At 37.4% G+C, this 18,139-nt stretch overlaps 1 protein-coding gene across 2 annotated transcripts in view; it reads right to left on the bottom strand.

The window, feature by feature from the left end:
• Nucleotides 1-14,901, bottom strand: part of ZDHHC21 (zinc finger DHHC-type palmitoyltransferase 21) — a 62,403-nt gene extending 47,502 nt beyond the window's left edge. For both annotated transcript variants that reach the window (XM_045562764.1, XM_045562765.1), the window contains exons 1-3: nucleotides 14,816-14,901; nucleotides 7,041-7,181; nucleotides 884-1,082 (exon numbers count right to left, since the gene is read on the bottom strand). In XM_045562764.1, the coding sequence (XP_045418720.1) occupies nucleotides 884-1,037 (154 nt within the window). In that variant the 5' untranslated portion in view covers nucleotides 1,038-1,082; nucleotides 7,041-7,181; nucleotides 14,816-14,901. The remainder of the gene's footprint in view (nucleotides 1-883; nucleotides 1,083-7,040; nucleotides 7,182-14,815) is intronic.
• Between the last annotated feature and the right edge of the window lie 3,238 nt (nucleotides 14,902-18,139).

The raw sequence follows: 18,139 nt of genomic DNA, 5'->3' as shown, positions 1-18,139 counted from the left end.
TTACTCTGAATTAGTGATGTTCAATTGTCCCTTTTGATGGATCTTAAGATACTTAATTTGACAACAAAGAATTAGAAACTTTTGAATTTTAAAATTAATAGCCAGAAAAAAATAATTGTAGGGGAAACAAATTCAGTCACCATAATTCTACATTTTTTACTTAATTAATAAGAATATAAGCATTTTGTTGGGGGAATAAAAAACAACACACTGCAAATGTAAAAGGAAACAGTCTGAGTGCTCAATCCAGGTCTGACTGCATGGTACTGATCAGTTTTATCATTTGTATAACAGAGATTATATTAATATTTCCCGTAGCTCTTGTGAGGTCAAAATTAGGTAATATACATGAAAACCCTAAATGCCATGCACATATGAAATATATCATGTCGACTAAGTATTTTAATCATAAGCAAGCCATCACCAATTGACAATAGCACAAAATAATTATCCAGAAGTTCAAAGTGTTATCATAAAACTTCATGATCAAATAATTTTAGTATCATGAAATTCTCATTTCTCAGTTATCATCTCCATTCTCAAAACTTCCACATTTACAATTAAGTACACAAGAGAAACATTAAAAATACACAGAAACACACAAGTTATCACCATTGTGTCTTTTTTAAAAACAAACCGATCTTTATGTTTTGTACAGTTAGATAAATATGGACATATCACTTTTATCTAACTCTGCATATATATAAATGCCACTCCTCTTTTTTAAAACTTCCATAATTTATCAAATAACCAAATATTAATAGCACTACTAAAATAGCAAATATGTTAAAAGGAAGGTTATCATAGTGGCACTATATTCCAAAAACATTCACAGTGAGAAAAATCTTTAATTATACAAGAAAATTAGGATCTAGAAACTTACTTATTATTAATATGCCTGGAATGTGTCCTTCTTCATAGTGAGGAAAGAGGACAATTTTGGGAATTATAACAATATTGTATAACCAGACAAAGACAATCAAACCCATGCAGCACCAACCATGTGGGTCAACAACAAAGTGAATCCGAAGACCCATTTTGCAGTCCTATAACTGCCTGCCAACCCACAAGGAAAGATGATCCTAAGGATAAGAGAAAAAGAAAAAAATTACTCACATAGAAAAAATTATTTGATCAAACCAGAACTGCATTGCTGGCAACTATAAAATAACATTTGTTGGGTTTTCTTTGTATATTTGATTTTTTCTAAACAACAAACACTTTGGAAAACAAAGAAAACTTTCAGGATATTCAAATTTCACCATAAGTTTCAAATAATTTAATTTCAATTTTTCATTATGAATTGCTCTTAAGAATATAAATTGGCATTATCTACTAAAGTTAAAACACAAGTTTGTCCTTAACCCAGAAATTCCATGTGTAAACCGAAAAGAAATGAATACAAATGTCCACTAAAATATGTATAAAAATTTTTAGTAGCTTTAATCTTAAGACTAAGACAAGTCAAAATAGTGGTTATCTTGTGGTGGGAGAAGTGTGTATGAACTGGAAAGGGACATGAGAGAACCTCTGAGGGGCTAGAAATGTTCTTGACCTGGGTGGTACTTTATGGGTATATACATATATAAACATTCACTGAGCCATACACTTAAGATTTGTGCACTTTAATTTTAAACCATGATAAAATTTTAAAACTCATTTTGAAAAATTACCATAAGAAGAGAAAATTACAAATTGCTAAAAATATTAAAATTCATAGAATGAAGCCCAACCAATCTCATTGCTACTAATTCAAGAAGACTCCTGTTTAAATGAGGCTTTTCCTCAGTCGAGTGTTAGCAATCTGCCAACGGATCTCCCAATGAGATACTTAAAAGAGTTAAAATACTTCTATACTTATGATACCAAAAAAGTGACAAAATATATCCATACTTTAGTAGATATAACTTATAAAGCTTAAATAATAAATTACTGTATAAGGTCTAGAGGGCACCTTTTACATAAAATATAATGGTATAATATAATAATAAACTAGGACAATGGTTCTCAAATCTGTAAGAAAACCAAAATCACCTGGGGAGCTTTTTAAAAATACATATCCCCAGACTCCATTCCAGATCTACTGAATCATTATTCAGCTTCATAAAGCTCTAAAACCAATAAAATGTTTTAAAATGCTCTCCAGGTATCTGATACAGCTAACTGGTATCTAGGAACCACTGGCCCATGGAACTTCACTAAGACTTTAACATTGCAGCAATGAGTTGACCTGAGCTCAACAAATATTCATTGAGCCTCCACTACATACCAGTCACTTGCTAAACACTATAGAGACAACAATGAATAAGACATGGTCCTTGGTTAAAGGAACTAACAGTCTAACAGGATAAAGAATCATAAAAAAGGTTTAAGGTTTAAAATAGTAAATTCCAGATTTGTGGACAAGATATTAGCAGGGGCACAGAAGATGCGGACTAGTTAAATTACGGTTCAAGCAAGACTTCCTATAAGAGATGAAACCTGAGTTCAGTCTTAAAACATGAATAAAAGTTATCCAAGCAAAGAAAAGTGACAATATTGCAAACAAAAGAAACAGCAGGAGGTATATAAGAGTAAAAATTGTGGAAAGTATTACAAATTGCTATCACAAATCATAAAGCTTTCTGTGGAGAATGAGTGATAAGAAATATGGGACTACATCACGAAGACCATAAAGCTGCCATGTTAGAATGCTAAGACTTCATTCTTAAGCACTGGAAAGCTATTGAAGCAGGGAATTAATATGATGAAATTTATACTTTAAATAAATAAATTATTGAAGCTCTGTTGTAGAGGATAAAATTAAACACAGAAATCAGTTAGGTAAGAGAAGACAAAAGCCAAAATTAATTTTGAAGAAAGGACCAATTGAAGAAACAGAATTAAACCAGTAAGTCTTTCTGATTGATTAGATATTAGGGATTACAGAGGAAAGAGTTAACGATGGCTCCCATATTTTCAGTTTATATCCCAGACTACTTCATTCTAAGAATAATTTATCATGGTACCCAGAGGCTCCTGTAAATGTTCTTCAAAGCTATAAAATTACTGAAACAAAGAAAAAGAGAATAAGGAATACTTAATTTTAAATGAATAACCCCATTCTCTCATCCCTAGATCCTGCAAATATTGGGGCAGCAGAAAAAAAGATAAGAACTCAAGTACAATCCCCCCCAACAGTTTAAATCAGACATGGTTCAAATTAGTTCCTGTGTACAAACTCTAAAATAGAAAAAGGCCTAAAAAAGTAAAAGTTGAACTTCCTTACCTTTTAATTAGAAAATTAAAAGACCAATCAGTACCATTAAAGTGAGGAAAGTCAGAGAGGATAAAGCAAGCTATCTAATTTGCGAGGTATCATTATTTTAAAAATTAGAACTCAAATACAAATTGAAAGCTATCTACATAGCTAAAAAAAGAAACATTTAAAAGAATGTTAATGTTTTACAGTCTTGCCAACAATCAAGTGCTAAAAGAAATGACAGAAGGCTCTGTCTCTCAACATGTTCAATATTATTAATTTCATGTACCTTTCTTTTAATGTTTCAGTTCTATTTAGGACTAAAAAACAGAATATGAATTCCAATAATTAAATAGGACAGAGTAATATCATTACTTAGTTCTAAATTTATTAACATTAGAGAGAAGTATACAAGCAAGCAAAACAAGTGGCAAAATTATCAAATACTCATTCATTTTTGCATTTTATATTTACTGTCCCCTACCAGAGAATAACCAATTTTTCTTTATCACTAGAAGAGATCCCTCACAACAGAAAATATTACTAAGTGAAAAGTATAACTTAAAATGTGTCCATTTCTCCTAGATGTAAACATACATAGATTACATGCTCTAAAAGAACAAGCATCCCCAAGGAAAAGTGACCATAGGATAGAAAAATAAAACAATGAACAAATAAGATGTTGAATATTTTTTAAATACCTGATTAGTAAAAATTAATGCCATATAATCCTTAAAATTGGGTTGTAGAGAAGAAAACAGTGGTCTTCCAAGAGCTCCAAATCAGATTACAACCACACATGTGTAACTGGTAGAGTTGCAAGATCACTCCACTCAGTTAATATCTAGCAGGCGTGGCTTAGGGCTGAAGAGAAACTATTACACATCCTGAACAACAACTGACCTAAACACAATGCTGTTATTCCGTCTAGCATTTATAAAAAGCTAGAGATTCCAACATATTAATTTGTATATTAAATGGTGAGCTCATAACTCAAACTTTGATGTGACTAGTTGGATATACTGGTACTGCAACATTTTTTAAGATTGCTGTCTGGTAACTCTACTTGAGTGCAGTGACTAACTTCATAATGATGTAAATTACTACAGCACAAACTTTTAAAAGAGAAATTATAATTCAGCTCTAATAAAATAGACTGAGTAAATATTTACAGTGTTCAAGTTATTCTGATGAAATACCATCTTTCCTTTTTTTTGCCTTTTCAGGCAACTGTATTGCACCACATATTTTCCTCAAGAAGAACACTCAAGTCACTATAAAAACTGAAAACTACTATATGACCAAAAAACTGTAACATTGGCATGCAGTTTTAGGAAATCACAAAGATTAGCTAAAATAGTTAACAAGAAATCTAGTTAAACGTTTATCTCCAAACTTGCAGTTTTATCTGATTCTCTACCTAGCCAAAGTGGTCTTATTACTATTCCATGAAAACACAAAAAATATATTCCATCACACATTGCTCCTGTCTGAAATGTCCCTACCACACCGCTTACTCTATTTATCACACTTCAATGCCAATTTGAATCTCACTCTCCATATGAAATTTTTCCTGGCATCTCAGTTCACAGTGATTTCTCTTTTTCTTCTAAATATTATTAAAAGGAAAACTATTAGAAGAAAACAGCAAGTGGTTTTATAATATTGAAATGAGGAAAGACTTCACAACCAAGACCTATAAGCCATGTTTGACCACATAAAAACCAACATTTCCGAAGCCCAAAGCACACCAAAAATAAAGTTAAAAGACAAAGCATCCCTGGAAAAAATATTACAACACATGATCAATAAGAGTTATACAAAGTAAATATATAAAGAACTAATTCACAAAAGGAAAAAAATCCAATGGCTAATCATTACTGATTAGGAAAATTTGAAATAACTTGTGTATTTTTCATCCATTTTATTGAAAAAACTTTTAGAAAGACAGATGCTATCCAATATTGAGAGGGCATAGAAAAATACGACTCTCATACATTACCGATGTATGTGTAGATTGATATAATCATCTTGGGAGGGCAATTTGGCAGTATGTATCAAAGTGTAAAACCCTTTTACCCAGCAGTTTTATTTTTAGTAATACCTACAAAAGTACTCATGAGACTGTACAAGTATATAAAAGTACATACAAGGATGTACAAGGATACAGCACTTTTTGTAATCACAAAAATGTGGCACAACCTAAATGTCCATGTGGAGGGATGAGAATGATCAAATAAATTATATCCATAGTGTAAACCATTTCCAAGCTACTACAATAAAAAAAAAAAAAGGAAGAAAGGGAGGCATATCTAGATCTGCATATAACTACTCACACTGTGGAGTGAATAAAGCAAGTTACATTGGCAAAATCTATGAGGGTTTGGGATGGACTTTAACAGTGGTTTTTCTGGAGGGAGAGAGGATAAAGATAGACTAGAAAGGCATGAGAGAACTTTCTGTGGTGCTAATAAAAATCTATCTCTTGATATGAAGTTTGAGTTACACAAGTATATGAATTTGTCAAAACCCAGCAAATGTACATTTAGGATTACACTTACATGTACATTTCAGTGCATTTCATGGTATGTAAATTTACCTTAAAAAAAGCTGTAAACCAATATTGAACTCTAGTTTATGATGTGTATATAATATATATATACACTGAAGTATGTAGGGGAGAAGTGTACTGATATCTGCAGTTTACTTTAAAATGTATCCAAAAGAAAAATAGCAAAGAGTACCGATAAGTGGACAGCAGGATAGATGAGTATGTGATGAAGTTCAGTAAAATACTGGTACAGAATCTAAGTGATGGATATTCATATGTTACACTATAAAATTTTTTCAATACTTCTCTTTGAAATTTTTTAAAATTAAATGTTGGGGGAAGCAAGTTATAGAATAGTTTGCATACCATTTTTTGTTCGAAATATATATGCATATGTGTAAAAGTAATTTCTGCATATGTATAGAAAAAAAGTCTGGAAGAAAACATACCAACTGAGGTTTTAACAGTGATTATCAATGGGCTAAGGGAGGAAAGTCATGAGTAGGAAGGCTTTCACATTTATGTATATGTTTATGTGTTCTTCTAAGTTTATCAACAAACGTGTACTTCTAAATTCTTTTCAACCAACTAAAAAATAGAGACAGCCTAAGGGACACCAATCTTACAAACAAAATGTTTAATTTAAGCCTCTCTTTTTTTTTTTTTTTTGAGACAGAGTCTCACTTTGTTGCCCTGGCTGGAGTGAGTGCCGTGGCGTCAGCCTAGATCACAGCAACCTCAACCTCCTGGGCTTAAGCGATCCTACTGCCTCAGCCTCCCCAGTAGCTGGGACTACAGGCATGCGCCACCATGCCCGGCTAATTTTTTCTATATATATTTTAGTTGGCCAGATAATTTCTTTCTATTTTTCTGACCTCGAGCGATCCACCCGCCTTGGCCTCCCAGAGTGCTAGGATTATAGGCATGAGCCACCGCGCCTGGCCGTTAAGCCTCTCTTTATCATGATATATTATCCTTGTATAAAATGGTTTTAAAATTAGTATTTTTAAGATGCAGTATAAAAGGATCAGCTGCATAGCCATATAAGATTTGTAATTCAGAAAGCTGTTTCTGAAACTTGTATTATTTACAGATTATTTTTCTCTATGGAAAAAGTCTTATTTAAGAAAACACAAAGTAACTACATTTGCTAATGAATAATTAAGTACATTTAAACATAAGACTCCAAGTACACTATGCCACATAATTCAAAAACATATTACCATGTAAAATCAAATGCAAACTTACCACTGGCAAATTCACTGAGATGTGTTGTAATTTTTCTGGTACTTGCATTTAGAGGTCTTCTCTTGATTCATTCTTTTTTTTATTTTTTAAATTACATCCCACTAAATGGATCTCTCTTCAATACCAGTTCTCCATGAGAACCTATCAATGGTTTAACAAATAATGATCTCTCACAAAGATAAAAATTGTAAGCAGCTAAATATTCTAACTGAAAATGCCAATTACAAAAGTTTTAAATTTAGAAATAAGAAAAAATATTTCAACATCTGATTCTGTGCTTTCATATCCCACCCATCTCCCCAGAATTTGATCACCATTATACATAAAAGTTCTCTTTTGAAAACACCTAATTTCCATAAAATCAAATAAATACCATTTGGGCTTCATCAAACTTCTTTGATCACAAATCACAGAATAACAATAGATTCTGCTTGAAGTATCTACTCACAATTGATAAACAGAGAATAAAGAGTTTAAAATACAAGCTTTAGTTTAAAAAGCTTTAAGACAAAAGTTATCCTTCTATAATAAAACCATTACAGGAGGACTGCTTGACCCCAGGAGTTCGAGACCAGCCTGGGCAACATAGTGACCCCATCTATACCCCCAAAATTAAAAAGTTAGCCAGCGTAGTACTGTGCATCCATAGTCCCAGCTAACTTGGGAGGCTGAGGCAGGAGGTCTGCTTGAGACTAGGAGTTCGAGGCTGCAGTGAGCTATGATCATGCCACTGTACTCCAGCCTGGACCATATAGAGTGAGGCAGGGAGGGCAGGGGATGAAGGATCAGAAGGAAGAAAAATAAAAAGAGACAGGTTCTATCCTTAATGGAGACAGACTAGTAAACAGACAAGATCAATACCATATAAGACAAGTTAAGATACAGGGCAAGGGGGCAAGAAAGCATCTCATATATTAATAGTAGGGGTATTGGTTCAAGAGTTGCATTGCAAAAGGTATTTTATGGTAAGTTGTCATCAGGAAAAGATTCCTGGAAACAGTGAAGCCCATGAGTTAGCTGGATGAGAAATGGAGGCTCTTATGACCAACGTAGCAGAATAAGTAAAGGTATAAAAAAAAAGTAGGCAGAGAAAATCTAAGTAAGCCAAAATATTAATAACTAGGATCAGCTATATGGAAGAATGGGGTAAGATGTCCAACCTTTTAACCACAACCAACTCCAAGAAATTAATTTTATAACATTACTAGTACTATAGCAATATGCGAATAACTATAAAAGTTTAATGAAATGATATCACCCTTATTACATATGGTATACTCTGATACTGCTATTCTATTTTACTTTTTTTTTTTAGAGATGGAGTCTCACTATGTTGCCCAGGCTGGAATGCAGTGGCTATTCACAGGCATGATCATAGCATACTGCAGCCTTGCACTCCTGGGCTCAAATGATCCTCCTGCCAATCCTCCCAAGTACCTGGGACTACAGACATGTCATACTACCACACTTAGCTTATTTTACCTTAATAAAAATATACAATGCTGGTCACAGCCTACTAAACCAATTTCATGACTCACAGGTAGATTGCCACCCTCAGATCGAAAATACTGTTAAACAATGCCAGTGAATTTAGACTTCACCCTGAATGTAGTGGAAAACCATTGAAGGATTTTAGGCAGTAAAATGCCATCATCAAATTTGCCTTTTGGGAAGAATAGCAACAATATGAAGGCTGGATTTGGGTGGAGGATGGATACAGCATTGAAACTGACTACATGCAACACGGTAGGCTGACTGTTACCCAGGCAAGAAATAATGAGGGCATATGGGGTAAGCACCCCCAAAATTGTAACTTACATGGCCAATTGAGTGCCTCTGTGTGTGTGTGTGTGTGTGTGTGTGTGTGTCTTAAGTGATACTGAAGAGAGGAGGCATGCTGGAAAAGGGCAGATCTAGAAGAATTTAATGAGTAAAACTGATAGGTCTTAATGATCAATTGGAGAAAAGAGCAAATTCTAGGATGGCTCCCAAGTTTCTGGCTTAGAGGCTGTGAAGGGTGGTACCATTCTCCAAGGCAGGAAAAGTACAAGGTTGTTAGCATGCTGCTTACCACAGCAACACCAAACATATGAAGATGTGAAAAAGACATCAGAATCATTATCATTACATTTCCATTCCTCTTATATATTTAGGGGGAATGAAAAAAAAAAAACCCTACATTTTCTCCCAGGGTCAATTTTTCTATGGTCCATGATTGTTATTAACAGATTGTCAAATGTAATCTGTTCCTATTCTAACTTTTTAAACTAATTTAAAATGGTCTCCTTGGCTATATCTTTGCTTCTTAGAGATAAAATATGGAATGATAAAGTTAAGGAGCTGCCACCCCAATGGCAAATGAATGAATTGTTCTTACAAAAAAAAATTCAAACAGAATTAAATGTATTACAACAAAATGTTCTGAAACATGGCTAAAGCCAATAATGCTGCTAAGGCTATGATTCTAGGATGGCTTCCTAATGTTTCAGCAAAGCAGAAGTTTCTTTCTGTCAGTAACATTATTAGGTAACAGCACAAGCTAATAATCTGTGAGTCAAATCCCAGTCACTCACTGGGTTAAAATCAAGAAAAATCCTACTTTACGTTTACAGTTATTAGAGCTACAGTGGAGACACAGCATCTGAAATGAGATTAACATTCCAGCGCTAGATCAACACTACCACCACCACTGTAAAATCAAATCTCATGATACGGTATAAAAGTAATGTTAGGCATAAAATTCAAAAAAAAAATTGGATAACAAAAAATATTCCAAAGTTTCGAAACAATAAAATGTCATTAAATATTTCTAATATTGCTATGTCTCAAAGAATACAATTAACAGTTTATAGTGAAAGTTTTCAAATGTACCAGAAATATTTTTCCCATAGTGCCAAGAGAAAATGATTAATATATAAGATGAATATATGAAATTTAAAATGTATTAATTGCAACCAAAAATGAATTTAGAAAACACAGAGCTACAGCTATATACCTTTAAACAAATTTGTAAAGCTATTTCACTTCTGATTTTATTCTACTCTGAAAACTGGTCAAGTATGGCAGTTAAATAATTCTATCTAAAATATCAGGCTCCAGCTGACTCTAATAATTAGTGAAGTAATTCAATTTTTTAAAAGTCACATAGATATTTTGTTTATTATCAACAGAATAGAAAATTAATCTTGTACAGATGTTAAAAATACATGACCATGTTCAAATGAAGACATTTTTTTTTTCTTTTTTGAGACAGAATCTCACTCTGTCGCCCAGGCTAGAGTGCGGTGGCATCATCACAGCTCACAGCAACCTCAAACTCCTGGGCTCAAGCGATCCTCCTGCCTCAGCCTCCCAAGTAGCTGGGACTACAGGCGCACACCACCATGCTCAGCTAATTTTTTCTATTTTTAGTAGAGATGGGGTCTGGCTCTTGCTCAGGCTGGTCTGAAACTCCTGAGCTCAAGCGATCCTCCCGCCTCGGCCTCCCAGAGTGCTAGGATTACAGGCATGAGCCACCCCACCGGGCCAACACACACTCCTATTTACTTCTCAAGTTTCAGTTTCTTTTCAGCTTCAGTTTGACCACTTGTAAAGTGGGGATAAAATGACAGTGTACAAGGTTGCTGTCATGCTTAAATGAGAATCTGCCTGGCAAAGAAGCAGTTCCTCCAAAATGGTAACCTTACAGGGTAGTAGAGGAGAGGAAGGGAAACTTAAAGATAAGTTTTACTTCTCCTTTAGCAAACTCCAGAATGAAACAATGTTTCTGGGTCCCCATCATTAAAAGTAGTGATACAATTTAACAATACTTTCTCTAACATTGAAGTCTGTGAACTACTTGTCAGAGAAAAACCTCAGATAGTACAGCCTTTTAGCTAGTATCATAGTAGTATAAGCATGTAAGGAAGTTGTATTTCCACATGGTGGCCTTAGGTGTCTTTAATCAGAAAACCAAAAAATAGAGATTTGATCTAAAATAGAGTAACTGAACTAAAGCCCCTAAACTAAATCTCTTTCAGAGGGACTAGTCAGCTAAGGAATGAAGTGTGGAAAATCAGTACTTGATTTCAGAAGCTATGAAGTCTGTATGATTAACACAGGGCATTCTGAATCAATTGCTGAGATCTCCGGGAAGACATTGTGAAAATGTGGATGGGCAAAGTATCAAAGCATAATATACTTGAACCATCAATGGTTTCAAGAACCCACTCCACAAAACAAGTCTTTAAATCCCTACATTCTGGGCAAAACTGAACATAAGCTGTTGCTCTTCATATAAACTCTGTGTACCTGCCTCATGAGTGAAAAACAAATATCAACACCTCTATTAACGATACTACACTATAGTGACACACCATCAGAATCTCCTAACAAAAAGTAGAAATAACTTGGAAGGTATGGGTAATATGAATTAAAGACCACTAAATATTGTTTCAGTCAGTACAAAATGCCTACGTGGGAATTTTCTTTAGGGAGGTAGGAGTGTGGGAAAGGGGACAAAGGAAAGGCAAGATTAAATATAGGGTAGGAACAGGCAGCAACAGATAACTTTTGCTCCAAAAACAGCATGAGGAAAAACCTTCAGATACAGTACAAACCAGAAATGAAGAGGCTTGGGCTTTTCCTGGATGTGAATCAAGCACGTTCTTCCAAGAGGGAAGGGAAGCCAGCTACTTACCTTCTAGTACCCCCTGCACAAAGACAGATCGGGGGGGGGGGGGGGGGGGGGGGGTGGATAAGGAATACTAAATTAGATTTCCTTCACGCTGGGCTTTACCAAAGAAGGCATGACTTTTTTTTTTTTTTTTTTTGAGATAGGGTCATGCTCTGTCACCCAGGGCTAGAGTGGGTACAGTGGCATCATCATAGCTCACTGCAAGCTCAAACTCCTAGGCTCAAGGAATCCTCCTGCCTCAGCCTCCTGAGTAGCTGGGACTACAGGTGCATGCCACCATACCCAGCCAAGAAGGCATGATTAAAGAACACTAACACTATAAGAAAAATCTCTCCTCACCTGCTTGCTGAAGCTTAAAATTCCGCAGTAGGTGAAAAAGTTATTTATTCTATAATTGTGGATAATAAAAGGCTTAAAATCAAAAGCCTGGTTGTAATCACACAAATATTTTAAGTTATAAGTAAAATAAAATTAATCAGTGAATGGTAAAATACTAATTTTTACCTAGCCTGCCCTGTTGTGGGAGGAGCAGCAGACAGGTGAAGAGAGCAGATATCTACTCAGTCTCTGAAATGGGGAAGAAGGTTAATCTACCCTGAGAGAAATAGCACAGGCGAAAAGGAGGCCTGAAAGGCAGAAGATAAACTTTGAAAATGTCATATTTTTGCCCAGAGTAGATCTAAAGTAAATAAACTACCATCACATTAAGGTGTTTTTGGTCAGGTAGGTATCAATGAGCACAGTGCTGCTTCACATGTCTATGAAAATGTACTTTTTAAACAAGGCTGACTCAATTTATCAGGGATTCTTAACCAACAAATCACTGTCGTAACAATAAAAAATAATTTTTCTATTTATTCTTGTCTTTCACCTGTATTTTTTGTTGATTCAAAATACTTCAGACATTGTCACCTTTAATAAAAGATATTTATGCATTGATTATTTTACTAGATGCTAAACTGCCTTTCATATCCAGTGCATTTGAAAAGTTGAATCTGAGCCCAGATGTTTTACTAAAATGATATAAAATGTGTACATTCCTTAATACAAAGGTATAAAACTGATTTTAGGGAACGACCTCTTGACAATAAAAATTGCTTTTGCCCTGCCTTCTCTGTTACCCCTAGTATAATAGTATTGATACTGCCACTGTGTAACCTCCTATGCTGAAAAAGTTTTCATTGACTCACCACACTCAGCTACAATTCCAGAAAAAAGTTCCAAGGAGACATTATTAAACTTCTCAGTCAGTTTCTTCACTAGGCCGTGGCATTATTTTATTCATGTGCTTTTCCACAGATTCTAAATCAGACACCATGAATTAAAGAAATGAGGCAGTGGGCAAACAAGTAAAAAAATTTATGGTTCACTAATTATTAGCTCTTGTCTTAGAACCTACCTAAGCTAATGATTATGTATGTGCATGTCTAAATGCTTACATTTCTTTTATTAAGCAAAGCACCCCAGAGATAGGTAATGTGACACAGTTCTCATCATTTTCTTTAAAATACGCTCTATTTCATGTATTCCAACTACAGCTTCTCAGGTATGTTAGGTTTAACAGAAATCTCGAGACCTAATATAATCCCATTGTTTTATATCCAAAATAATGAATTCTAGAATAGTACTGCCCCAAAACAGTTATACAATTATATAATTTTTACTTATATTTTGATAATTTTACTAATACTTTATGACATAAATGTTCTAAATGTGTATGTTAAGGGGTCCTAAATTACTTACAAACATAGCATTTGCCAAGTAAGCATGGAAAAGCTAAAACATACCTTAAAGAATTTAGTCTGACTCTGTAGTTGTATAGATGACAAAACAACATGGGCCACTGACCTACCTATGACCCTATTGCTGAATAGTGACACAAATGGGACTAGAATCTAGTTTTTCTTTCCACAACACCAAATCTCATTTGGTTCTTTCTTTCCAATTGATTTCTCACCCCAACTCTTCTTCAAAAACTTTTCACTTTTAAGCACACAACTAAGGCAAAATAGAATATCTCTCTGAATTTTATCTTTAAAAATAAGTAAAATTTAAAGAGTTGGAAAAATTTAATGAGATATTACACCAAAAGCCTTTTAATCCAGGAATGGCACATACTGGGCAGTAATCAAATGGTAACTATTATTATTAGTCTTATTTTTACCACAAGAAAGGCAGTGAATATTTTAAAGTGCACATATTAGCACAGTAGGCCAAAGATCCATTTGACACATCTTTTTAACTTGCACTTAATTATCCTTAGCCCTTTTCATTTTAGATTGTAACTTTACACTATAATTTATGACCCACCCACAATGACCTTGATCTTTTTTTTTTTTTTCCTCGTGTACTGTTATGGACTGCTGTATTGAAATATTTTCAAGTAATAATTGGTTAGGTCCTCTTAGCCCTGGAGATACAGGCATCCTCTACTGACTCACAAGGGATTTTAAAATGTGACCCAAATACAGCTTGAGAAAGACCATAACTTAAATGGTCGCTACAGTTAAAATCCCACGACCTATTATAATGGTAACAAATGCAAAGTGCTGGCATCCATAAGCCATTTTCTCAAACCACCCTTGGATCTGGGGGAGGGGAGTGAGAAGGTCAATAAAGGAGCCCACTCTTTCTCCTCCTGCTAGTCCTCTGCCGCCTCACACCAGAGGTTTGGAAATGAATGAAAGGCTTTGGAACAGCGCAGAGAAACACGGTATCCCGGAGCAGGTCTCCGGGCAGGGGTGCAGAGAGGGAAACTGGTCTACACGCGAGAAACTCAAGGCACAGATTTTCTTTTCTTTTTTTTAACTACCCCAAATCATCTGGACTGCAGCAGGAGGCCACCCACCACCACTCACGGGAGGGGCACGTGGCAGGTGGCTGCAGCTCTGGCAGAAGATGCTCCGAGTAGGGCCAGGCCTGGGCCGAGGGGCACCGCGCAGCCCCGGGGCGCCGAGCCGAGGCCGGGGCAGGCGCGGGAGGGGGAAGGGCGGCCCGCGCCGGGACAGGTGAGAGCAGCCCGGCCCGGAGCCGCGGACGGAGCCCGGCGAGGCGGGGCGGAGGGGCCGGCCCGTTCGTCCCCGCGCCCGCACACACTCACCGTCGCCGGCTGGCTCGCCTCTCCCCGCGGCTGCTCTCGCGACCGCCAGCGGCTCTTTCCCCTCCTCCTCCGCCGCCGCCGCCGCCGCCGCCCAGGCCGGCCGCGTTCCCTTTCCGCTTCCGGGAGCCCGAGCGCCTGGACCGGCCGAGTGGGTGTCCGCAGGCCCGCGTGCCCGCGCGGGGAGGGACCGGGAGCCGCCGTCGCCGTCTCGGCCTCGCGCCCAGAAGCCGCGATGGGAGCCGCCTAGGGCCGAAAGACCAGGAATCGCGCCGCGGCCCCAGGCCCCGTGCACAGTGGGACAGCGGTCACCGGGACGCCCGCACCTGGCGCGCCTCGGCGCCTCCGCCCTCCCCTGCTGCCCGCCTCCCGGCTCTGCCCGGCCGTCCTTCTCCTCGTCCCTCCGCCCTCCCCATGCCCCTCTCCGCAGAGGCAGGAGAAGGGCCTCGTCTCCAAGGGTTGCATGCATCCTCCTTCCCTCTAGGGGTGTCGCCCGCAGGCCTCTCTCCCCACTAAGGCGGTCTGGATGTCCCGTGGTACCTCGCTTCACAGTGCGGTCTGCGGAAACGGCATCATCTGGGAACTCGTTAGAAATGCACACTCTCAGGCCTGTTGAATCAGTTTCTGCACTTTAACAAGATCTCCAGGTGATTCCTGCGGGTGCACCTTCAAAATTGAAACACACTGCACTCTAGTGAGTGGTCTCATCCACTTCACACCCTCTCATGGGATACCCTAGCCCTCCAAGATTTTTCCTACTCCTGCGGGCGACCTAAATCCATACCCAAACAAACTTTACTTATATTTCAGGAGACCCCCAAAAGTTGCTGGCTTTCCCATGCCTGCAACCTAGGAAAAATAGACCCAACAATGCAAGTATTCTGCCTCCCAATCTAATTTGGTATCTTCACCATACACCAGAGATACACTGAAACCTTTTCCACCTCACTCCAGCTGACCAGTACTTTGAGAGGTGAAACTGTTTGCAGTAGTGTGGAGCTAGATCTTTGTACCCACATGCCACAGGGGGAAATAGTGTGGATGGAAAAAATATTACTTGCGGTATAAAATCTGTACTCCTTATAAAATGGAATAGAAAGCCCTCCACAAATGAGTCCCTCCCCACCTCTCCAGTCTTAGCTCCAACTAACTTGGTTCCCTTCCCCATTCTAGAATGCCCTGCTCTCTGATGATCTTAATCCTATATGAGTTTGAGAGTTAGCTGAAATTCTGCTAGCCCAGGGTTCTCTCTCATCACTGCTCGTATGTAGCACATACTGTATTAATAGCTTGTTGTAGGCTCTTATGTTACCATGTATTGCTAGGGATTTTAAAATGTGTTATGTCCTGGTTTCTGAACTAATTACAAACACCTTACGACCTTAAAGACTTCTTTCGATTAGTAGATATCAAAGTGGGGTTCCCAGGCTAGCAGCATCAGCATCACTGGGAACTTGTGAGAAATCCATATTCTCTAACCCCACCCCAGGTTTACTACTATATTAGAAACATTGGAGATGGAGCCCAGCAATCTATGTTCTAACAAGCCTTCCAGGTAATTCTAATGCACACTCAAGTTTTGGAATTACTGACCTAGATTATTGTCTCATACCCCAAAGGAACCCAATCATAGGGATTGATTTGACTATATGCAGATTTTATTGCCTTTTATGTTAACAAATAAGTTCCCCCATTCATGCATAGCTAGGTTGAAATGATGGTCACAATTGCTTTGGAAGAATTATTTTTAATTTTCATAATACATTTGATGTACTAGGATTTTTATAACTTGGTTTGTTTGAAAAGGAGAAAATAATGAGTCACTTTGAAAGAAGAAGAAACATGTGGATTCTCCCCGCTCGGCTACCTGAATTGCATATTATTTTGCTCTCTCTTCAAATATCCCTGTGAGAGGGAACAATTTGTGTCAAATGATCTCAAAAATGCCAAAATGAGAATTGGTTGATGGGCCCATGAATGCACATGATGATTGGAAGTGTGCAGATTTTTCAATCTCTTTTTTGAATGAGTTAACCTGTCTCATACCAGCCAAATCAGTTCCACAAAGAATTTTCTAGGAAAGGAATGGAAAGAAATATGTAGCAAGAAAAAGTCTCAAAAGCATGAGCCTTTTCAGCATGGGCACTTCAGAAGTATAATCAAAGGGCTTCCTATCCCTACTTTGAAGGCCAAGTTATCTCGTACTATCATCCATGCTAAGCATTGATTGCATTGTGTTGCAATCCATATATTGAGACACCTGTGTCACAATGAGGGAGTAGAGGAGATATGGCATCAGGTAATCTTTCTGAAGAACTTTTCAATTTACCGCAAGGATGGAAATAAGATATATGTCACACACTATTCATTCGCTCCAGAATTCTAGTCTACTTCATGGGGCCTGTGATGAACCGAAACATGATTACTAATCAAACTAATATTTATCTGGGAATAGAAAAAGTAGACAAGGACAAAGTAGCATGCTTCCACTGCCAACTTAGCTTCCAACAAAGGCACAGTCAGGGCATTTATGTGGATAAACTCAGCCAACTACTGTGCTTCTCTGCCGTGACTAGGGAGGACTGGATTTGACTGCAATTTCCAAAAGTCAGTGCAGTCCAGAGTTTAATCAGTACTGGCTAATAGCCCTTGGCAGCTTTGGGTGGATGGCATTCTCCACCTGCCCAGCTGGGTCCCATGCCCTAAGCACCCACATTTGATGCACATTCATGATTTCTTGGTTGCTTATACTCATCTCCCCCATCTGTTTGAATGGCTGAGTGCCCATTTCACAACAGTCTAGTATTTGAAAAGTTATTCTTAACCTCTTTTGGGTTACACATCTCTCGGAGCATCTGATGAAAGTTGTGGACCCTCTCCCCAGCAAAGTGTATGCACAAACACAAATATATATAAACATGTACATATATATTTGTATATAAAGTTTCATAGGCTGCCGCACCTCCAGAGTATCACAACAAAGCCATGACATTCAGGCTAAAAACTTTCCCTACAATGTAAAGACTAAGTCAAAGAAACTTTTTTCCCAAATATCAAGGAAAACTCTAAAAGAACCACTGCATGCTTAGGAGACAAAAAAAAAAAAAAAAAATGCAACACTAAATAGAGTTACAAGCAAAGTGCTATGGAAGTGCTAAAGAAGAAACCAGTAGTTTCAACGGGGTGGTTCAGAGATGGCTTCATGGAGAAAGGTTCTTGCTTTAGGTGAGAGAGAACAGGATTTTGATTGGGACAAAAGAGGGAAAGAAATTTCAGGAGAGGGGAAAGTATGAGCAGAGACATGGAGACATGAAAGTGCAAAGGTCT

This window comes from Lemur catta, chromosome 10 (genome assembly GCF_020740605.2).
Source record: "Lemur catta isolate mLemCat1 chromosome 10, mLemCat1.pri, whole genome shotgun sequence".
Taxonomy (NCBI): Eukaryota; Metazoa; Chordata; class Mammalia; order Primates; family Lemuridae; genus Lemur; species Lemur catta.
Note: the sequence above shows the minus strand (reverse complement) of the source record. Positions and strands in the feature narration are given on the sequence as shown.